The sequence below is a fragment of the Sturnus vulgaris genome, chromosome 22, assembly GCF_052056855.1.
Source record: "Sturnus vulgaris isolate bStuVul1 chromosome 22, bStuVul1.hap1, whole genome shotgun sequence".
Classification (NCBI taxonomy): Eukaryota; Metazoa; Chordata; class Aves; order Passeriformes; family Sturnidae; genus Sturnus; species Sturnus vulgaris.
The window spans coordinates 1,561,923-1,576,089 of NC_142264.1; the positions used below are offsets into that span (position 1 = coordinate 1,561,923).

The 14,167-nt window shown below is 44.1% G+C and overlaps 2 protein-coding genes across 3 annotated transcripts in view; one reads left to right on the forward strand and one right to left on the reverse strand.

Moving 5' to 3' along the window:
- RABGAP1 (RAB GTPase activating protein 1) overlaps window positions 1-8,971 on the reverse strand; it is a 62,484-nt gene extending 53,513 nt beyond the window's left edge. The window contains exons 1-2 of the mRNA XM_014880047.2: window positions 8,896-8,971; window positions 2,404-2,605 (exon numbers count right to left, since the gene is read on the reverse strand). Of these exons, the coding sequence (XP_014735533.1) occupies window positions 2,404-2,553 (150 nt within the window). The 5' untranslated portion in view covers window positions 2,554-2,605; window positions 8,896-8,971. The remainder of the gene's footprint in view (window positions 1-2,403; window positions 2,606-8,895) is intronic.
- A 47-nt stretch (window positions 8,972-9,018) lies between these two features.
- ZBTB26 (zinc finger and BTB domain containing 26) lies at window positions 9,019-12,708 on the forward strand. 2 transcript variants are annotated; one of them, XM_088177364.1, is made up of 3 exons: window positions 9,019-9,062; window positions 9,280-9,342; window positions 11,198-12,708. In XM_088177364.1, exon 3 carries the CDS (start codon window positions 11,208-11,210, stop codon window positions 12,522-12,524), a length of 1,317 nt encoding a protein of 438 aa, XP_088033490.1. In that variant the 5' UTR covers window positions 9,019-9,062; window positions 9,280-9,342; window positions 11,198-11,207; the 3' UTR covers window positions 12,525-12,708. The 2 variants fall into 2 exon arrangements, with proteins under 2 accessions (XP_088033490.1, XP_014735605.2); XM_014880119.2 differs by having other exon boundaries at window positions 9,023-9,342.
- Window positions 12,709-14,167: the final 1,459 nt, after the last annotated feature.

The window sequence follows — 14,167 nt, forward strand, 5'->3', positions numbered from 1 at the left end:
AGGTACAAATTTCAGAGCCTGTCACATTCAGCAAACACAAACCTGAACTTCCAGCACCATCCTCAGACTGTGCTCAGTAGCAAATGAAACATTCTCAAACTGCTTTTCTAAAGAAACAGAACACCAGAAAGAGACACCTGCTCAAACAAAAACCTGAACTCAGTTTTTGCTTTTCTTAGAGGGCACACCAGGAAAATGGGGTTTGACACATACAAATTAACTTAGTTATAAGTACCAAAGCAATTGCTTCTGCCTGAAAAAAATAATCTAATTTGCTCCTACAAAATACATAACCTCAGTTCTCATGCTGTACTGTTAACATTAATTTTTCATGCACTACTGAAGCACTTTCAGATATCATGGTGACAACACTTTTAAAACACCTCTGACAACTTCCACTACTCCACTTCACTGGCAACTGAATGGCTATTTGCAAGCTGAGGAAAAAACACACCAAGAACAAAGCCACAGGCTATGGCAGAATGTCTTTTCTTGTAGAACAATACCAAAATGCCCAAATTTTTGTCCCTAAGAACAGCTAAAATGTCTTCCCATTTCCTCTGCTAAAAGTTTTCTCCTCCTTAAGCAGAAGTAAGGAGGTTAACAGGAAGATCCCTCTAAAGGAAATTCAGACTGCACACTGAGTGCTTGTTCAAGGTAGAAAATTCCCATTAATCACTCAGATTGCAGCCAATATCCAACAGCACATGCTCTCCACACTGGAATACTGAAAAGCTCAAGGTGAATCACTTTGTTCGAGGCTTGTGCTCAGTCCTGGCACCAAATTCATGGAGAAGCTTAAGATGTGCAAAGCTCTGTGGCACTCAGTGCCAAATCAGAGAACAGCATAACTTTATTTTACAAGTGATGATCAGGAGGCTGCAGAGCTCATGTTCTTCTTTCCTCATCAAGAGAAACAGCACACCTGGAGCCAGCATTTCATAAACCACTCTGGAAACAAACAGTGATACAAACAACTCCCACGTGGAGCAAGAAGTGATGCAGACTGTGACATTTCATGTTTCCAAATTTTCCTGGGGATAACACGATGGAAAGGAGAATCTGGTTGACAGTGGGATCTTAAATGATGCTTCAGGAGCTGATTACAGACACTGCCACAGAAGCATTCTCAAGGTAAGCACCACGATGAGACTACTCTGAATTCCTAAGTATTGATGCTGATACTGATCTTGATGCTGCTGGTATTTGCAGCATGGAGAAAGACAAACACGAGGCTACAGCCTTTCAGCAGGTTTCACAGATCACCAGGCTCCGTGCTTAAGAAATGTTGACGTTTTTTAGACTGTTCTATTCTGTGATGCAAAGTGACATCTTCTGCAACAAACATAAGTGAACTTTTTCGCCAGATTAAGCAAAAGATCAGTCTTGAGACTCTTAACTGACAGAATTTATTTGAAGTCTTATGTAAAAGAAAAGAGCCACTATAAAAACATGTCTTGCCCAGGACTCAAAGGAACACAAGAAAAATAAACAAAGCAGTTGAGAGGTAAAAGCAAGATGAGCAAAAGCATCAAGAAATGCTCAGTAAAGTCTCTGTTACAACGACTGCAAAGGAAAAGAGGAGCACTCAGTCCAACAGGCAGAACACAGGATTTCTTATCATCTTTAAAGACAGAGATGCAGCTGTAGACAGACATCAGTTTCTTCCAATGGTGGAATATCTCTTTCCATCTCTCACAAAGAACACACTAACTCGACTCACTCTAGGGAAGATACAGTTTTCAACACATTGAAGTGATGGAATTTGGAGTGATTACCTTACTTATGCCACTTTTCTTAAAAACTGCCGAAATACAAATTGGGATGAATGTTGCTTTAAGTAGCAAAAAAAAAAATAAATTAGAAGGTGAGAAGGGTCTCTTTTCAGAACAGCACTTTTACAAGTGAGAAGATATCAGTGCCCTTCCAGCTCTCACAAGCCTTTCACACAGAGCTCGTGTTCTCTGATTCATGCCAAGTTGTTAGTTATAACTACTCTTCTACATTTCTTAAAGAGAACATTTCACATTGGGGAAAACTTCAACGTATCTTTGAATTAACAGACATGGTCAAATCCATGTATGCTAATATTGCTTTCCACCTGAAAGCTGTGATAAAATCACAGTTCCACATTCTTGACAATCACTCTGTTTCATCCTAAGCACTTCAGGAAGGATTCTGCCAAGTGGGAAAAAACCCACAGCTAGTGATGGAGAGAGCTCTTAACTCAAAAGCTAATTACCATCTCTGACATCAGCAATGAAGAAATTACTGACAAAACTGCTTCTGGAATAAGTTCTCCCTTCTGTCAAGTTTTCCACAATAAAGAAGTCCCTCTTTAAGCTCTCTATGGTTAGTTTGATTTAGAAGAACAGGGAACAAACTCAGGTTATTGGTTCTTACCTTCAGTCCTGTTTTTTCATCATCACTACCATTATTTGTAGATGGTGTTTCATCCCCTTGCCTGGAAACCAAGACAAAATCTTCACTGTTAAGAGTGGATACCGAGTCTGAAGAGACACTGATTTTTCCAACAGAAGCCTTGTCATCCATGACTTAAAAAGGAAGTTCGATTCATGAATGAGATTAAATATGTTATAAACTCCTGAAAAACAAAAATCATAAAAATACTTATATAAAACTTCATGCTAAAATGCTCAAACGTTTCTTTTCAGAAACCTGCTGACTAATTATAAAAACTAACTCATCTGACAGCACAACCAAGCTCCAACTCCTCTCTCAGTGCACACTCAAAGTCCTGCCTTCGTTTTGCTAAGCAGCACATGCTATTACAGCACTGGTTTCCACATCTCACAAAAGGGAAGTTAATTAAACTCTTTGCAGTATTTCATAATTATGTCAGTCACTACTTTCTACACACCACACAAAACAAGGCCCTGGAACATACACTCCACCTGCTGACAATTAAGTCTATTTACTTCCTTCAGTTAATACCTGTGTTCACCTATGTTCACAAAAAAAAGACTTTTATCTGTCTGAGCTCACTGCATGCTGCAGCCACATTCTTTTCCCCCAAACAAGAGTTTGACCTAACTCTTGATATTTCACTCTGAAACCTTGGGACATAGAGCATTTTATGAATCTATGCTGAATCTTCTGTACTATAAGGAGCAATAAAAGCAAAGACTTCCAAGAAGCAGGAAGAACAGCGTAGGCTGGATCAGTACTGAGAAGCAGAGCCAATAGAGGATTTTAAAAAGCTGGAACTGGCACTGAGAGGCATTTGAAGAAAGGAACAAAAGGTGAAGTTCAGCTGCACACCTTGAACTCTACAGCACAGATTCCCAGAATCCACAGCTCAAAACAGACTGCCGTGATAAAAATGGGTGATTAAATTTCCCAGAAATCCAAATATACCCTTATCTCAATGGTTCAGGTCTTTACAAACTCCCAAGCATAACCGAATTCAAAGGCTTTTTCAACCTCCAGCTCTGCCTTCCAACCTGGAAGCTCCATCCCAACCTGACTTCCAACAGTGCAGCCAAACAACAGACACCTGGCACAGCCACAGGCTCAGCTCAGCAATCCTGCCTGAAGCAGGAACAATGCCCCAGAAATAGCAAAGCCTGCTTTTATTCCTATCAATGCCCTCCCCACAGCCACCAATACAACATGAAATCTGCCAGGAGGAGAACCTCTAACCAATTACCTATCAAGTCACTTCATGGTCCTGGAATGTGTTTCAGAGAACAACTGAAGGAGAGTGTAAGAGGAAGAATGGATGTGGTATGTTCATGAATGACAACACACCTGTGGTTATTTGAGTTCATTTTCAAAATCATGTGTGGTACTTAGATATCCTTTTCAAAACCATTTTAAGATCCACTGACTTTCAGTGGGAATTCCTGGCTGGGAAACGTAGGCATTTTGAGAAGTTCTACACACTGTGTCTATCTGGTATTACTCACATGTATCTTAAAGGTAGGACAGAGTTCTTATTTTTAAAGATGCCTTTGTTTTAAGAATTCATATTAAAACATTTCTATAGAGGTTCTGTATTTCACCATCTATATAACACACAGATCTCTGAAAATACCTAAATCAAAGATCCTGAAACACAGACTAAAAATAAGCATCAAACACTAAATACCCTTTGACTTTACTGTTTTCATTCAAACAGAGCAAACCCATCTTCCACATTGACAGCAGGAGTAGAGGAGCAGGCTTTGATCACAAGCAGCTGTAAAGATCATCCAGGCAGGGATCAATTTAGCACTTTATTTTGGTATAGTGTGTCTGTCTTGAAGTGCTAATTTCTCCTATTTCCCAAGTGTTTCAATCTGACACCTTTCCCAACATTACCTTCAATTCAATAACAAGCCTCCGTGCTTTTCCACGCTCCCTGTCTGGTGTAAACAAACCCCACGCGGATCCTGGGGCACAGCTGGCTCAGCCTAACCCCACAGCAGTGTCACAACACAGAATTGCAACACCGGGACATCCCAAACAGCCCAACTCTGCCAGTCGAACAGTGAGCAGAAGCCTCATGAAATCACACAAGATAGGAGAGCACAGGAAAGGGGACAGTGGAGCAACTGAGAGAAGCTTTTGATGTAGCAGCTAACAAAGCTCAGATACCCAACTGTGCTGGAATCAGTCACAGAGGTTCATTGGATTAATACTCAAACACTCGAGGTGCAAAAGCAGTCTTAAATATTAAAATATTGCCTGAGGTTAACCAAAATTTCTATATCCTCACACTTTGCTTTGCATGGATTTAATTTCCTCTGTTCCTTGCTATCACTTTGTTCCATATAGGTTACCACATGGATCATTTTACCTGAATCAGAAAGCTCACAGTGGCAGAATCACCACCAGAAAGCCTCCAAGCCCATTAAAATAAGGGCCAGCCTAGAAGGGCACACATCAAACATCAGCAGAGCAATTATGTGTGGCTTAAGACTGCTCTGGAATCAAACCCCAAGAACAAATAGCAGCAGTGACAGTGCTCTTTAGCAATACCTGCAACTGGTCTCAGACCCAAAGCTTTCTTTCTGCTCTCCCAGCTTAAGACCAAAGACCTCAGCCAAGCACAGAGCCCAAGTTTTGATGTTCCTCAGAAAGTAAGTGTCTCATCCCTTACAGGGAAAGAGGCCTTGGTTTGTTTCAGCATAAATAAAATACGAGCTTTTGAATTCAGCACACTTTAGCTCCTGACACAAAACTACACCACAATAATGTAGTGTTTGCCTGAAGGTGTCCTTACACCTCCACGGGAGATGGAGTGTCTGGGTGAAACACATACAATGAGGAACACTTCTACCAATTAAATGGGTGTTCTGGCCTCTCCTCACACAACAAACTATTGGAGAAAGTTGCAAAATGAGAAAGTCAACACAGCTGGCTCTGGGGTCACTGCTTTCAATTTTGCTTTAAATCCTGGTTCTCCGTGAAATTCCCCTTCACTGCTGTCATACCTTACTCTCTAGTCAAGATAATGAGCAGGAGAACAGCAGAGACCCCATTCACCATGCTAAAATCTTAAACAACTGGAAAGCAAACCTGCCAAAACTTCAGATTAGTTACACACACTTATAAAAATTTACCTTTTACCTTTCCTCCCTTTCCCAAATATTTGACACCTGACCTGCAATTTGTGATCAAAGCTTTCCAAGTTCTGCCAGAATGAATTTAAAAGAGCTTAAAGCAAACAGTATACAGAAAAAAGAAAACCAGAAAACCTTCAATTTTACATTACTGGAAAAGGCTGAGGCTTGAATGCCACCTTGAGACACGTGCAACAAGTGAAGCAAGGCACTCAGAACTATGGCTGGCCTCACCCCATTTCCAAGGAATACCCATTTTCTGCTGCTTAAAACATCCATAATCACACAAAAAGACAGAGGGTGGACGGAAAAATCAATATATCAGGCACGAACTTCTTCAACCTGAGAGTCAACAGCAGATGTAGCATCCTTAGCACAGAATTTACAGGGAAATACAACACGAAAATAAGTTCTGGGTTTCCAGGGCAGAAAAAAGAATAAGCATGAGAACAGGTAAGCAAACCAGAGAGGAAAAGAGATTTTTTCCCCATTCTTATCTTTCTCAGCTTTTGTAATTCAGCTGCAGTTCCTAAAGTGATTCCACAAAGTTCCAATATATCTGATGCAGAATGCATGAGACAAAGAACAATACAGCAATATTAACTAAATTACTGAAGAACAGTAATTCATTTGCCTTAAAAAGTAAAGTCAGAAAGCTTGGCATGCAGAATAAATTTACATCCTCTATCCTCCAAAATATGAAACCACTAAGAATAGTGTTAAAAAACACGGAAAACAAGAAGGTGACATGCAAAAAAGACACTGAGGTGGCTGAAATACCTAAATATAATGTATTTTCTGTTTCTATTCCTCTGGCTCTATGCACAGCTTAACAACAAATCCAGCATGGTTCAATTTAAGGATACAAAGTTCTGCTTTCCGAGTGTTCATCATTAGCATCTTAGTGTGGGTGAACAGTGGAATTTGTGGCAGAGTTCAGAGGCTTTACAGAGCACTTTGCAGAGCTGTGTTATGACAAAGAACACAGCATTCTGAAAGACTCTGAGCTCCTACAGCCTTGGACAGCTGTGGGTTTTCTACCTGTACAATTCACCTATTGTATTCACAATTGTTGTTTTAAAATACATTGCAAGTCCTGAAAAAAAGCCTGGAAAATGCTCCAAGTCAATGCCTGTGTTTTATCACAGCTCTGGGGAAAAACACAACAAACAGCAAACAAGCAATCAGTAGCAATCTTTTTTCTTCTCACATATCACATGATTAGTCTGCTTAATCATGTCTGATCTTTACCCACCTTCCCTGTGCAACACATACTCTCAAATGCAACAAGAAGTCCTTGGCACTCAAAATGAAGCAGGAAAGCCAGAGGAATACTGCATGTCAAAATACAGATTTAGGATGACTAAAGAGTAAGTAAAAAATAACAACTACAAGTCTAACTTTTCTGTTCATTTTACAACACAGACAGCCACAGATATTCCCACTAATTTCAAGAGCCAGAAAGAAAAAAGATATTGTTATTTGGAGATGATGGTGTCTCTAATTCCACCCCTCTCCTCACAGATCTCGGGAAGAGGAGTGAATCATGAGACACTATGTAAAACCAGGCATGAGACAAAACACAAGAGTTAAGCCAATGCAATCTTTGTTAACAATCCTTAACAGGTTGATAGCTCAAATTTGGATTGAAAGCAAAATGATGTTGGCAATAGCTATCTGCTCAGAGAACAAAACCCTAATTTTAGGCTCTTGTAATCAGTAAATTCCCCATCGCAGAAACAAGCCCGTCCTGGGAAACTGCAGTTTATAAAAGAAATGCTGACACTGCCTTAGCCAGCCCAGCACAGGAATGCTGCTGGAATGAATTAACTATGAACAGTCGGTTCATCCACGCACCGCAGCTGACACTCCCCCAGCACCAGCCCCATCCCTGTGCTCTGCAGCCGGGACGGGCAGGACACAGCACGGGCTGCAGGCTGGGACAGAGCAGCCAGCAGCCAAACAAACTCGGGATGATGCTCTCTGTACTGCTGGAGCTGCTCTCTCATTAGGATTCAAACACAAACAGGGAGCTACGCTCACCAGACAACCAGAGCGCTTTAAAAAAGCACTGTGGAAGAACTGAGAAAAAAAGGAATTACTTTTGGTGTGTGCTACTAAACACTGTCTGCACTTAGGGCTGGAAATTAGAAGGAAATCTCTACGCCAAGCTCCATTTTTTAATTTGTTTACTGTGTACACAGAAGTAAGTTTGCTCAGGTCCTTGACCTTTTAAGTAGAGGCCTTTAAAGAGAATACAGTATTTCTGCAAGTCAATCAGCAGTGGGCAGTTCCTAGAATAACACTAAGTAGCCAAACGTCTCAGAAATCCTATTGAGTTGGTCTTCAACAAAACCTGTAAGTAAAACAAAATTTGGAATACAGATCAAGCCATACCTGTCTGCGCTATTTGTTCTCCATCTTGTATTCAAGAAATAAAGACAACCTTTTTCCTCTACAAACCTCTCATATGATCTTTTCCTTCCTCTCCAAAATACTTTTTTCACTTCTCTCCCCCAAAATGATCAGGCAAATCTACATAGAGATAAACCACCAAGTTTACTTCCAGCAGTTCGAGTTCCACTTAATTTTTGCTTATAAGTGTTTTTAAATCAACTTAGCACCACCTGTTTATATTTAATTTTCACCCCTAACTGACACAACCAGTCCTTAAAAATTATCTACTGAAGACGACTTAACTGAAAGAAACACCTCCTTGACAAAAAGGATAAAACCCACAAAAACCACCAAGGTTACGGTACATGAACCAAATAAAGATGCCTGCACGCAACGAGATGTCACACTTTAGCATCCACCTGGAAGCGACAGGTAACAACCAACACCCGCGACACGGAGAGGGACAGCGAGTGCCCGGCCGGTGTCCCCGCCTCAGTCCCGCGCCGCCCGGGATGGGACGCGGGGGCAAAGCCGGCGGCTGCGGGTCGCGCTCAACGGGGTCCCGGGGACACTGACACGGTTCGCGGCGGGTCGTCCCTGTCCCCTACACCCGCAGCTGGGGAGGACGGGAGGACGGGCCCGGCCCGGCGCCCCTCGCCTCCCCCAGGACTCGGCCCGGCCCTGCAGGACCCAGGGCGGCCTCACGGCCCCGCTCCCGCCGAGGCCGCGGCCCTTGCGGGCAGAGGGGACGGGGAGGCACCGCGCCGGGTGGGAGACACGGCCCCGAGGGCGAGGGAGGGACCCGGCGGTGGCGGAGCGCAGGACAGCCCCCAGCTCCCGCACACCGGGAGGGAGCGGCGGCGGGGCAGCGCCGCGGAGCGCAGCGGGGACGGGGCGGACGCGCCCCCGCGACAGCGCGAGCCGCACCTACCCCGGCCACCGCCGCCGCCGCCGCTCCCGGTGCCGGGCCTGGGCCGCCGCCGCCGCCGCCCCACGTGACCGGGCGGAGGGGCGGCCCCGCCGGTCCTTCCGGGCGCGGCTCTTCCGGCGGGCGGACAATGCGGTTCCGAGTCGCGGTGCTGGGCTGCGGTGGCGCCTGTAGGTCCCGGCGGGCCGGCGGGGCGCGGGCGGCGGCCCCGGAGCGCGGCGCGGAGCGGCCCGCGGCTCCCGCTGCCCCCGCGGGCCGCGCTCGGAGGGCGGCCCGGCCCGGCCGGGGGCGCGGCGGGGCTCGGGGCCGCCCGGGGGGCGCGGCGGGCGGCCGGGCCCGGCCCGGCGCTGGGGCGGCGGCTCACGGCGGGTCTCCTCCCCTCTCTAGGTCCGTAGCCGGAGGCAGGAGCGGCCGCGGGTGCCAGCGCGGGGACGCGGCCCGACGCTACAGGTACCTGCCCCTTCCCTCCCTCCATCCCTCCCGCGGGGCCGGGCCTGGCGCGGACAGCGGCTTCCCCCGCTCTCGCAAAGGGCATCGCGTTTACATTGTTTTGGGATGCTGCGCGGGCTCCCGGCTGAGCTGTGCTGGAATATTCTTTTCCCGGACCCCGGGAAGTAGATGTGCGGGGCCGGGGCGATCCGCGGTCGGTAAAGGCCGAGGAAGCACGTGCTTCCAGCGGGGAGCCCTGCACGGCCGACGGGAGCTTGCCTTGGTGTGCCACCCTCCCGAGATAGCGGGTTTGGGACTCATTTGATGCTCTTTTCTCTTGGCGATCAGTAGTAGTTGGAAACTGAACTTGTGCCAAGGCAAGTCGCAACTTTTCGGTCTACAGTTTCTCACGATGTGGCTTTTGTAGTCTGCCAGAGATAGGCTGAATGGCTGGAACAGCTGTGGTTAACAGCACAATTTAACTTTAACGTGAGTGCTTTAACTGCATTCAAAATTCTATGAATTTCCAAGGTGGAAAAAACAGACTCACAACTGGACTTCCCTCTTCACTGTCCAGAGAAAGCATAAAAAGAAGAATAAATAATAATGCCTAAAATTCACTGAAGATATATCAGGATGATCTGTTCCTGTCGTTCACATTTGCCAGAGGCTGTTGCCTCTTAAAATTAAACTTTCAGTCCTAGAAACGGGGTCAGTCAGGCAGCACTGAAGGTGACTGAGAGACTGGGTTCTGCAATTCAGCAGAACTATGCCCCTCCTGCTTCCAAACTTTCCCTGATCGCTGGTTTTTGAAGTCTTCTGAAATCCCTCCCTAATTTTTGCATGCCGTACACTGGAAGATACACTTGATGGGTGTGCTCAATGAGGAGGTCATGTCTCCAAATGCTGAGCTGCAAACTGGAAAAACCCTGATTATTGACAGATGCTTCCAAAATTATTCTTTGAACAGTTGTCTTGCATGTTCATTCATTTCACTGGGCACAATGCCATTCCTGTGTGTACACCCAGCTGACACTTCATGCCCCAAGAGAGCAGTATCTGCTTTTATTTATAAACTTCAAAGCTTCCTTTCGAGCTTTATGTGGTGTTTGTAATAGTTGGGAGGTGTAAGTTTTGCTTTGTTTTGTAATTTTATCTAACCAAATCTTGCATCATTTAGTCTCTTGTTATTTTTTCACTTCCTGCAATCCTAGTGCTTTGGCAGGATTGTGTGAGCAGTGTTTCATCTAGAATCAGTGTAGTCTTATAAATTCTTATAGCAACTGTTGAAAGACAAAAGAACCGTACTTGGTTAATGGAAGATCTACTGTTCTTCATTCCAAGTCCTATCAAAATAAGAACAAACTTCCTAGAGAAGTGATCTTCCAAAGAACTAGACAAGAAGCAAGGCTTCCTGTATTCCTCAGGTATTCAAAGTGTGGAGGCCATTATGAAGATTTTTTTCTGTAATTGTAGGAAAAGCCAAAACAACACACGGCAAACCAACTCTTGCAGAAAAATTTGAAAGGCAATCTAATGTGTTAAACGCAGAGCTGCAAAACCCAAAGCTTGCTAAAAATAGAGTTTGTTTTATATCCTAACTCTTTAGGATATCACTTCAGGAGAATTTCTGTCATAGCACCTCTACTTAATATTCAGGCTTCATTACATTAAAAAAAAAGTAAAAGTTATTCTAATGTGAGATGTAAACTTGAATATCTTTTTACTTGTAATGGACGTCACTGTGTACCTAGGATAAAAAGCATAACGGCTGATAAGCACCCACTTTATATTATTACTTTAAATCTTTCTTACTTGCCTTTTAGAAAATAAAAAGTACTCATTGTTTGGGGTTTTTTTTGCTGCTTTTCCTTAGGTGTGCCAAAATGTCAGAAAGATCAGATATCCTTCATTTCAAGTTTGACAACTATGGAGATTCAATGTTACAGAAAATGAACAAACTGAGGGAAGAAAACAAATTTTGTGATGTCGTGGTCCATATAGATGATGTTGAAGTTCACGGGCATAAAATTGTCTTTGCTGCTGGCTCTCCATTTTTAAGAGATCAGTTCTTACTGAACGACTCGAGAGATGTAAAAATCTCCATCCTGCAGAGTTCAGAAGTGGGGAAGCAGCTGCTTCTCTCCTGCTACAGTGGCACTCTGGAGTTCCCTGAAATGGAGCTGGTGAACTACCTGACTGCTGCGAGCTTTCTGCAGATGAGCCACATCGTGGAACGGTGCACTCAGGCCCTGTGGAAGTTCATCAAACCCAAGCAGCCGCTGGAGAGCAAAGAGTGTGAACAGCAAAGCGATTCTTCTGAGCTGAAGGAACATCAGGGAGACGACGACTCTCTGCAGCAAGACTCGCCTTGTATTCAGCCTTCAGAAGACAGCATGGACATGGAGGATAGTGATATTCAGATCATCAAGGTGGAGTCCATTGGGGAGGTAACAGAAGTTAGGAATAAGAAGGATCAGAACCAGTTTATTTCTTCTGAACAAACTGCACTGCATTCCTCAGAGCCTCAACACTTTCTTATTAACTCCACTGTTGAGAACAGAGCAAGTGAAATAGAGCAAAACCACCTCCACAACTATGCCCTGTCGTATGCCGGCAGCGATAACATCATCCTGGCCTCTAAAGATATGTTTGGGCCTAACAACCGAGGGATAGACAAAGGCCTTCAGTGGCACCATCAGTGTCCAAAGTGCACAAGAGTATTTCGGCATCTGGAAAACTATGCTAACCACTTAAAGATGCATAAACTATTTATGTGTCTGCTCTGTGGCAAGACGTTCACTCAGAAGGGCAATCTCCACCGGCACATGAGAGTGCACGCAGGCATCAAACCATTCCAATGTAAGATCTGTGGGAAAACGTTCTCTCAGAAATGTTCCTTACAGGACCACCTCAACCTGCACAGTGGGGACAAGCCCCACAAGTGTAACTACTGTGACATGGTCTTTGCGCATAAGCCCGTTCTGAGGAAACACCTTAAACAGCTGCACGGTAAAAATAGCTTTGACAATGCCAATGAAAGAAACGTGCAAGACATAACGGTGGACTTCGATTCATTCACATGTAGCGCTGCTACAGACAGTAAGGTCTGTCAGCAGGCTGATGCCAGCCAGGTACTGGATGCAGGGAAGCTGCCTCAGGCTGTGCTCAGTTTAAGAAACGACAGTACCTGCGTCAATTAAGCAATTAAAACTCGCCCTGTGTAGGGATCGTGACTGAGAGGAGCAAACCGTTGGTTTGGCTTCTTCCCTAAACTAGTAGTGTGCCCCAAAAGGCTACAGGTGGTTGAATTGCAAAACCTGGCAGGTCTTCAGCCATCGCTGTTAGTCTTACTTGATATTTTTTGTGAATAGCAATCCTCCTTCAGGTTTCTGTCTATGTCTCTACTGTGGATTAAGGGGTTAATTATTTCATTTCTCTCTGATTAGGAGACTCAAGACTAACACCTTTTGAATGATTGTTGCTGTGGGCTGCAAGTAAACCATCTGCTGTGCAGTTAGAGGCCTCTCTGTGTCTGGGCAGATGGAGGAAAGCAAAGAGGACAAGTGTGTGAGATAACCCGATATTTTTTTTAAAAAAGCACTGGATAACTGAAAACACTCCATATACTTAAATTTAAACTTACCTCTTAAAATTACCTTTCTCTGATCTTACCCCTAGACTCCTGCAGTTGAAATGAAGTATTTTTGTGTCACTTTTTTTGCCCTTTCTAAACTTATTTCAAGAAACTTCTGCTGCCAATCAGTGCTCTCTTAAAAACTCTCAGGGTTTTTAACCTCAACATGCATTAAGAAAAGATGAAACCCTAAATGATTTGGCAGGGTTAGCTGATCATTGCATAGAGCTGTTCAAACTGAGGATAAATTGCAGCTCTGGAATGTGAGAGGCTGGTCCCTGGAGTGCAAATGTGACCTGTTCTTAACGCTGGCATACCTGGGATTTTTAAAGGGCACTTACCAGTGCATGTACTGAGACAGGCTAAACACTTCAAAGCTAAAAGTTATCCTCCATCTTCCGTAAGTTTTGCATCCCAAACCACAACAGCTGTTGGGTTTAGAGCAAAGCTGGAGTGGAGAAGTACTGCTGACACTGTGAAAATAATCTTTTTAAAGCTGCAATGTGTAACAACTCCATAATTTTTTTTTCTTTTTTCCCCCTTAGTTCTTGTATGTCTCTCCTTTATGTCTAATAAGGGCCACATGTCACTTAACTTTAAACAGAAATACCTGCTATAAGAACTTAACATAAAGTTTTTTGATTTTTTTAAACTTTTTTGAAATGACCATTAGTATTTTACAGATCCTAGGATGAGGTATAGGTAGCACAATTTCTATAGGTTAATATATCAGCTATTGACTGTACTCAGCAATACCTCTTGTACACCGCCTTAAACATCAGATGTAGCGGGAATGGCATGTTAATTGGGATTCTGGGATTATCCCATGCTGCTTCTCAAAAGTGCTGTGGAATTATCTGCATCCCAGTCAGGCTGAAAGAAGCTTAATTTATCTGAAGGCACACCATTCCCAGTAGAACAGCACTCTTAGTACTGAAGTGTAGCATAGACTAATAATCAAATGGCTGATCCTCGGCAGAGAACCGCTGTTTGTGTTTGGAATAAGGATTTCTTCCAATGCAGCTCTTTTCCACAAGGTTTGCCGTGAGGCTGAGATTATGCTTCCTACCTAAACGTAGTACTGTTGGTGTGTTTGAATGAGGGGTGGGGGTGAAAGGCTGCTATAGTATGGTTAAAAATGTTAAACAGGTATGACCAAAGGTGTGTTAGAGCAAAAGGAGTTGTGTATGTCATTTTCAAAAGTTGGTC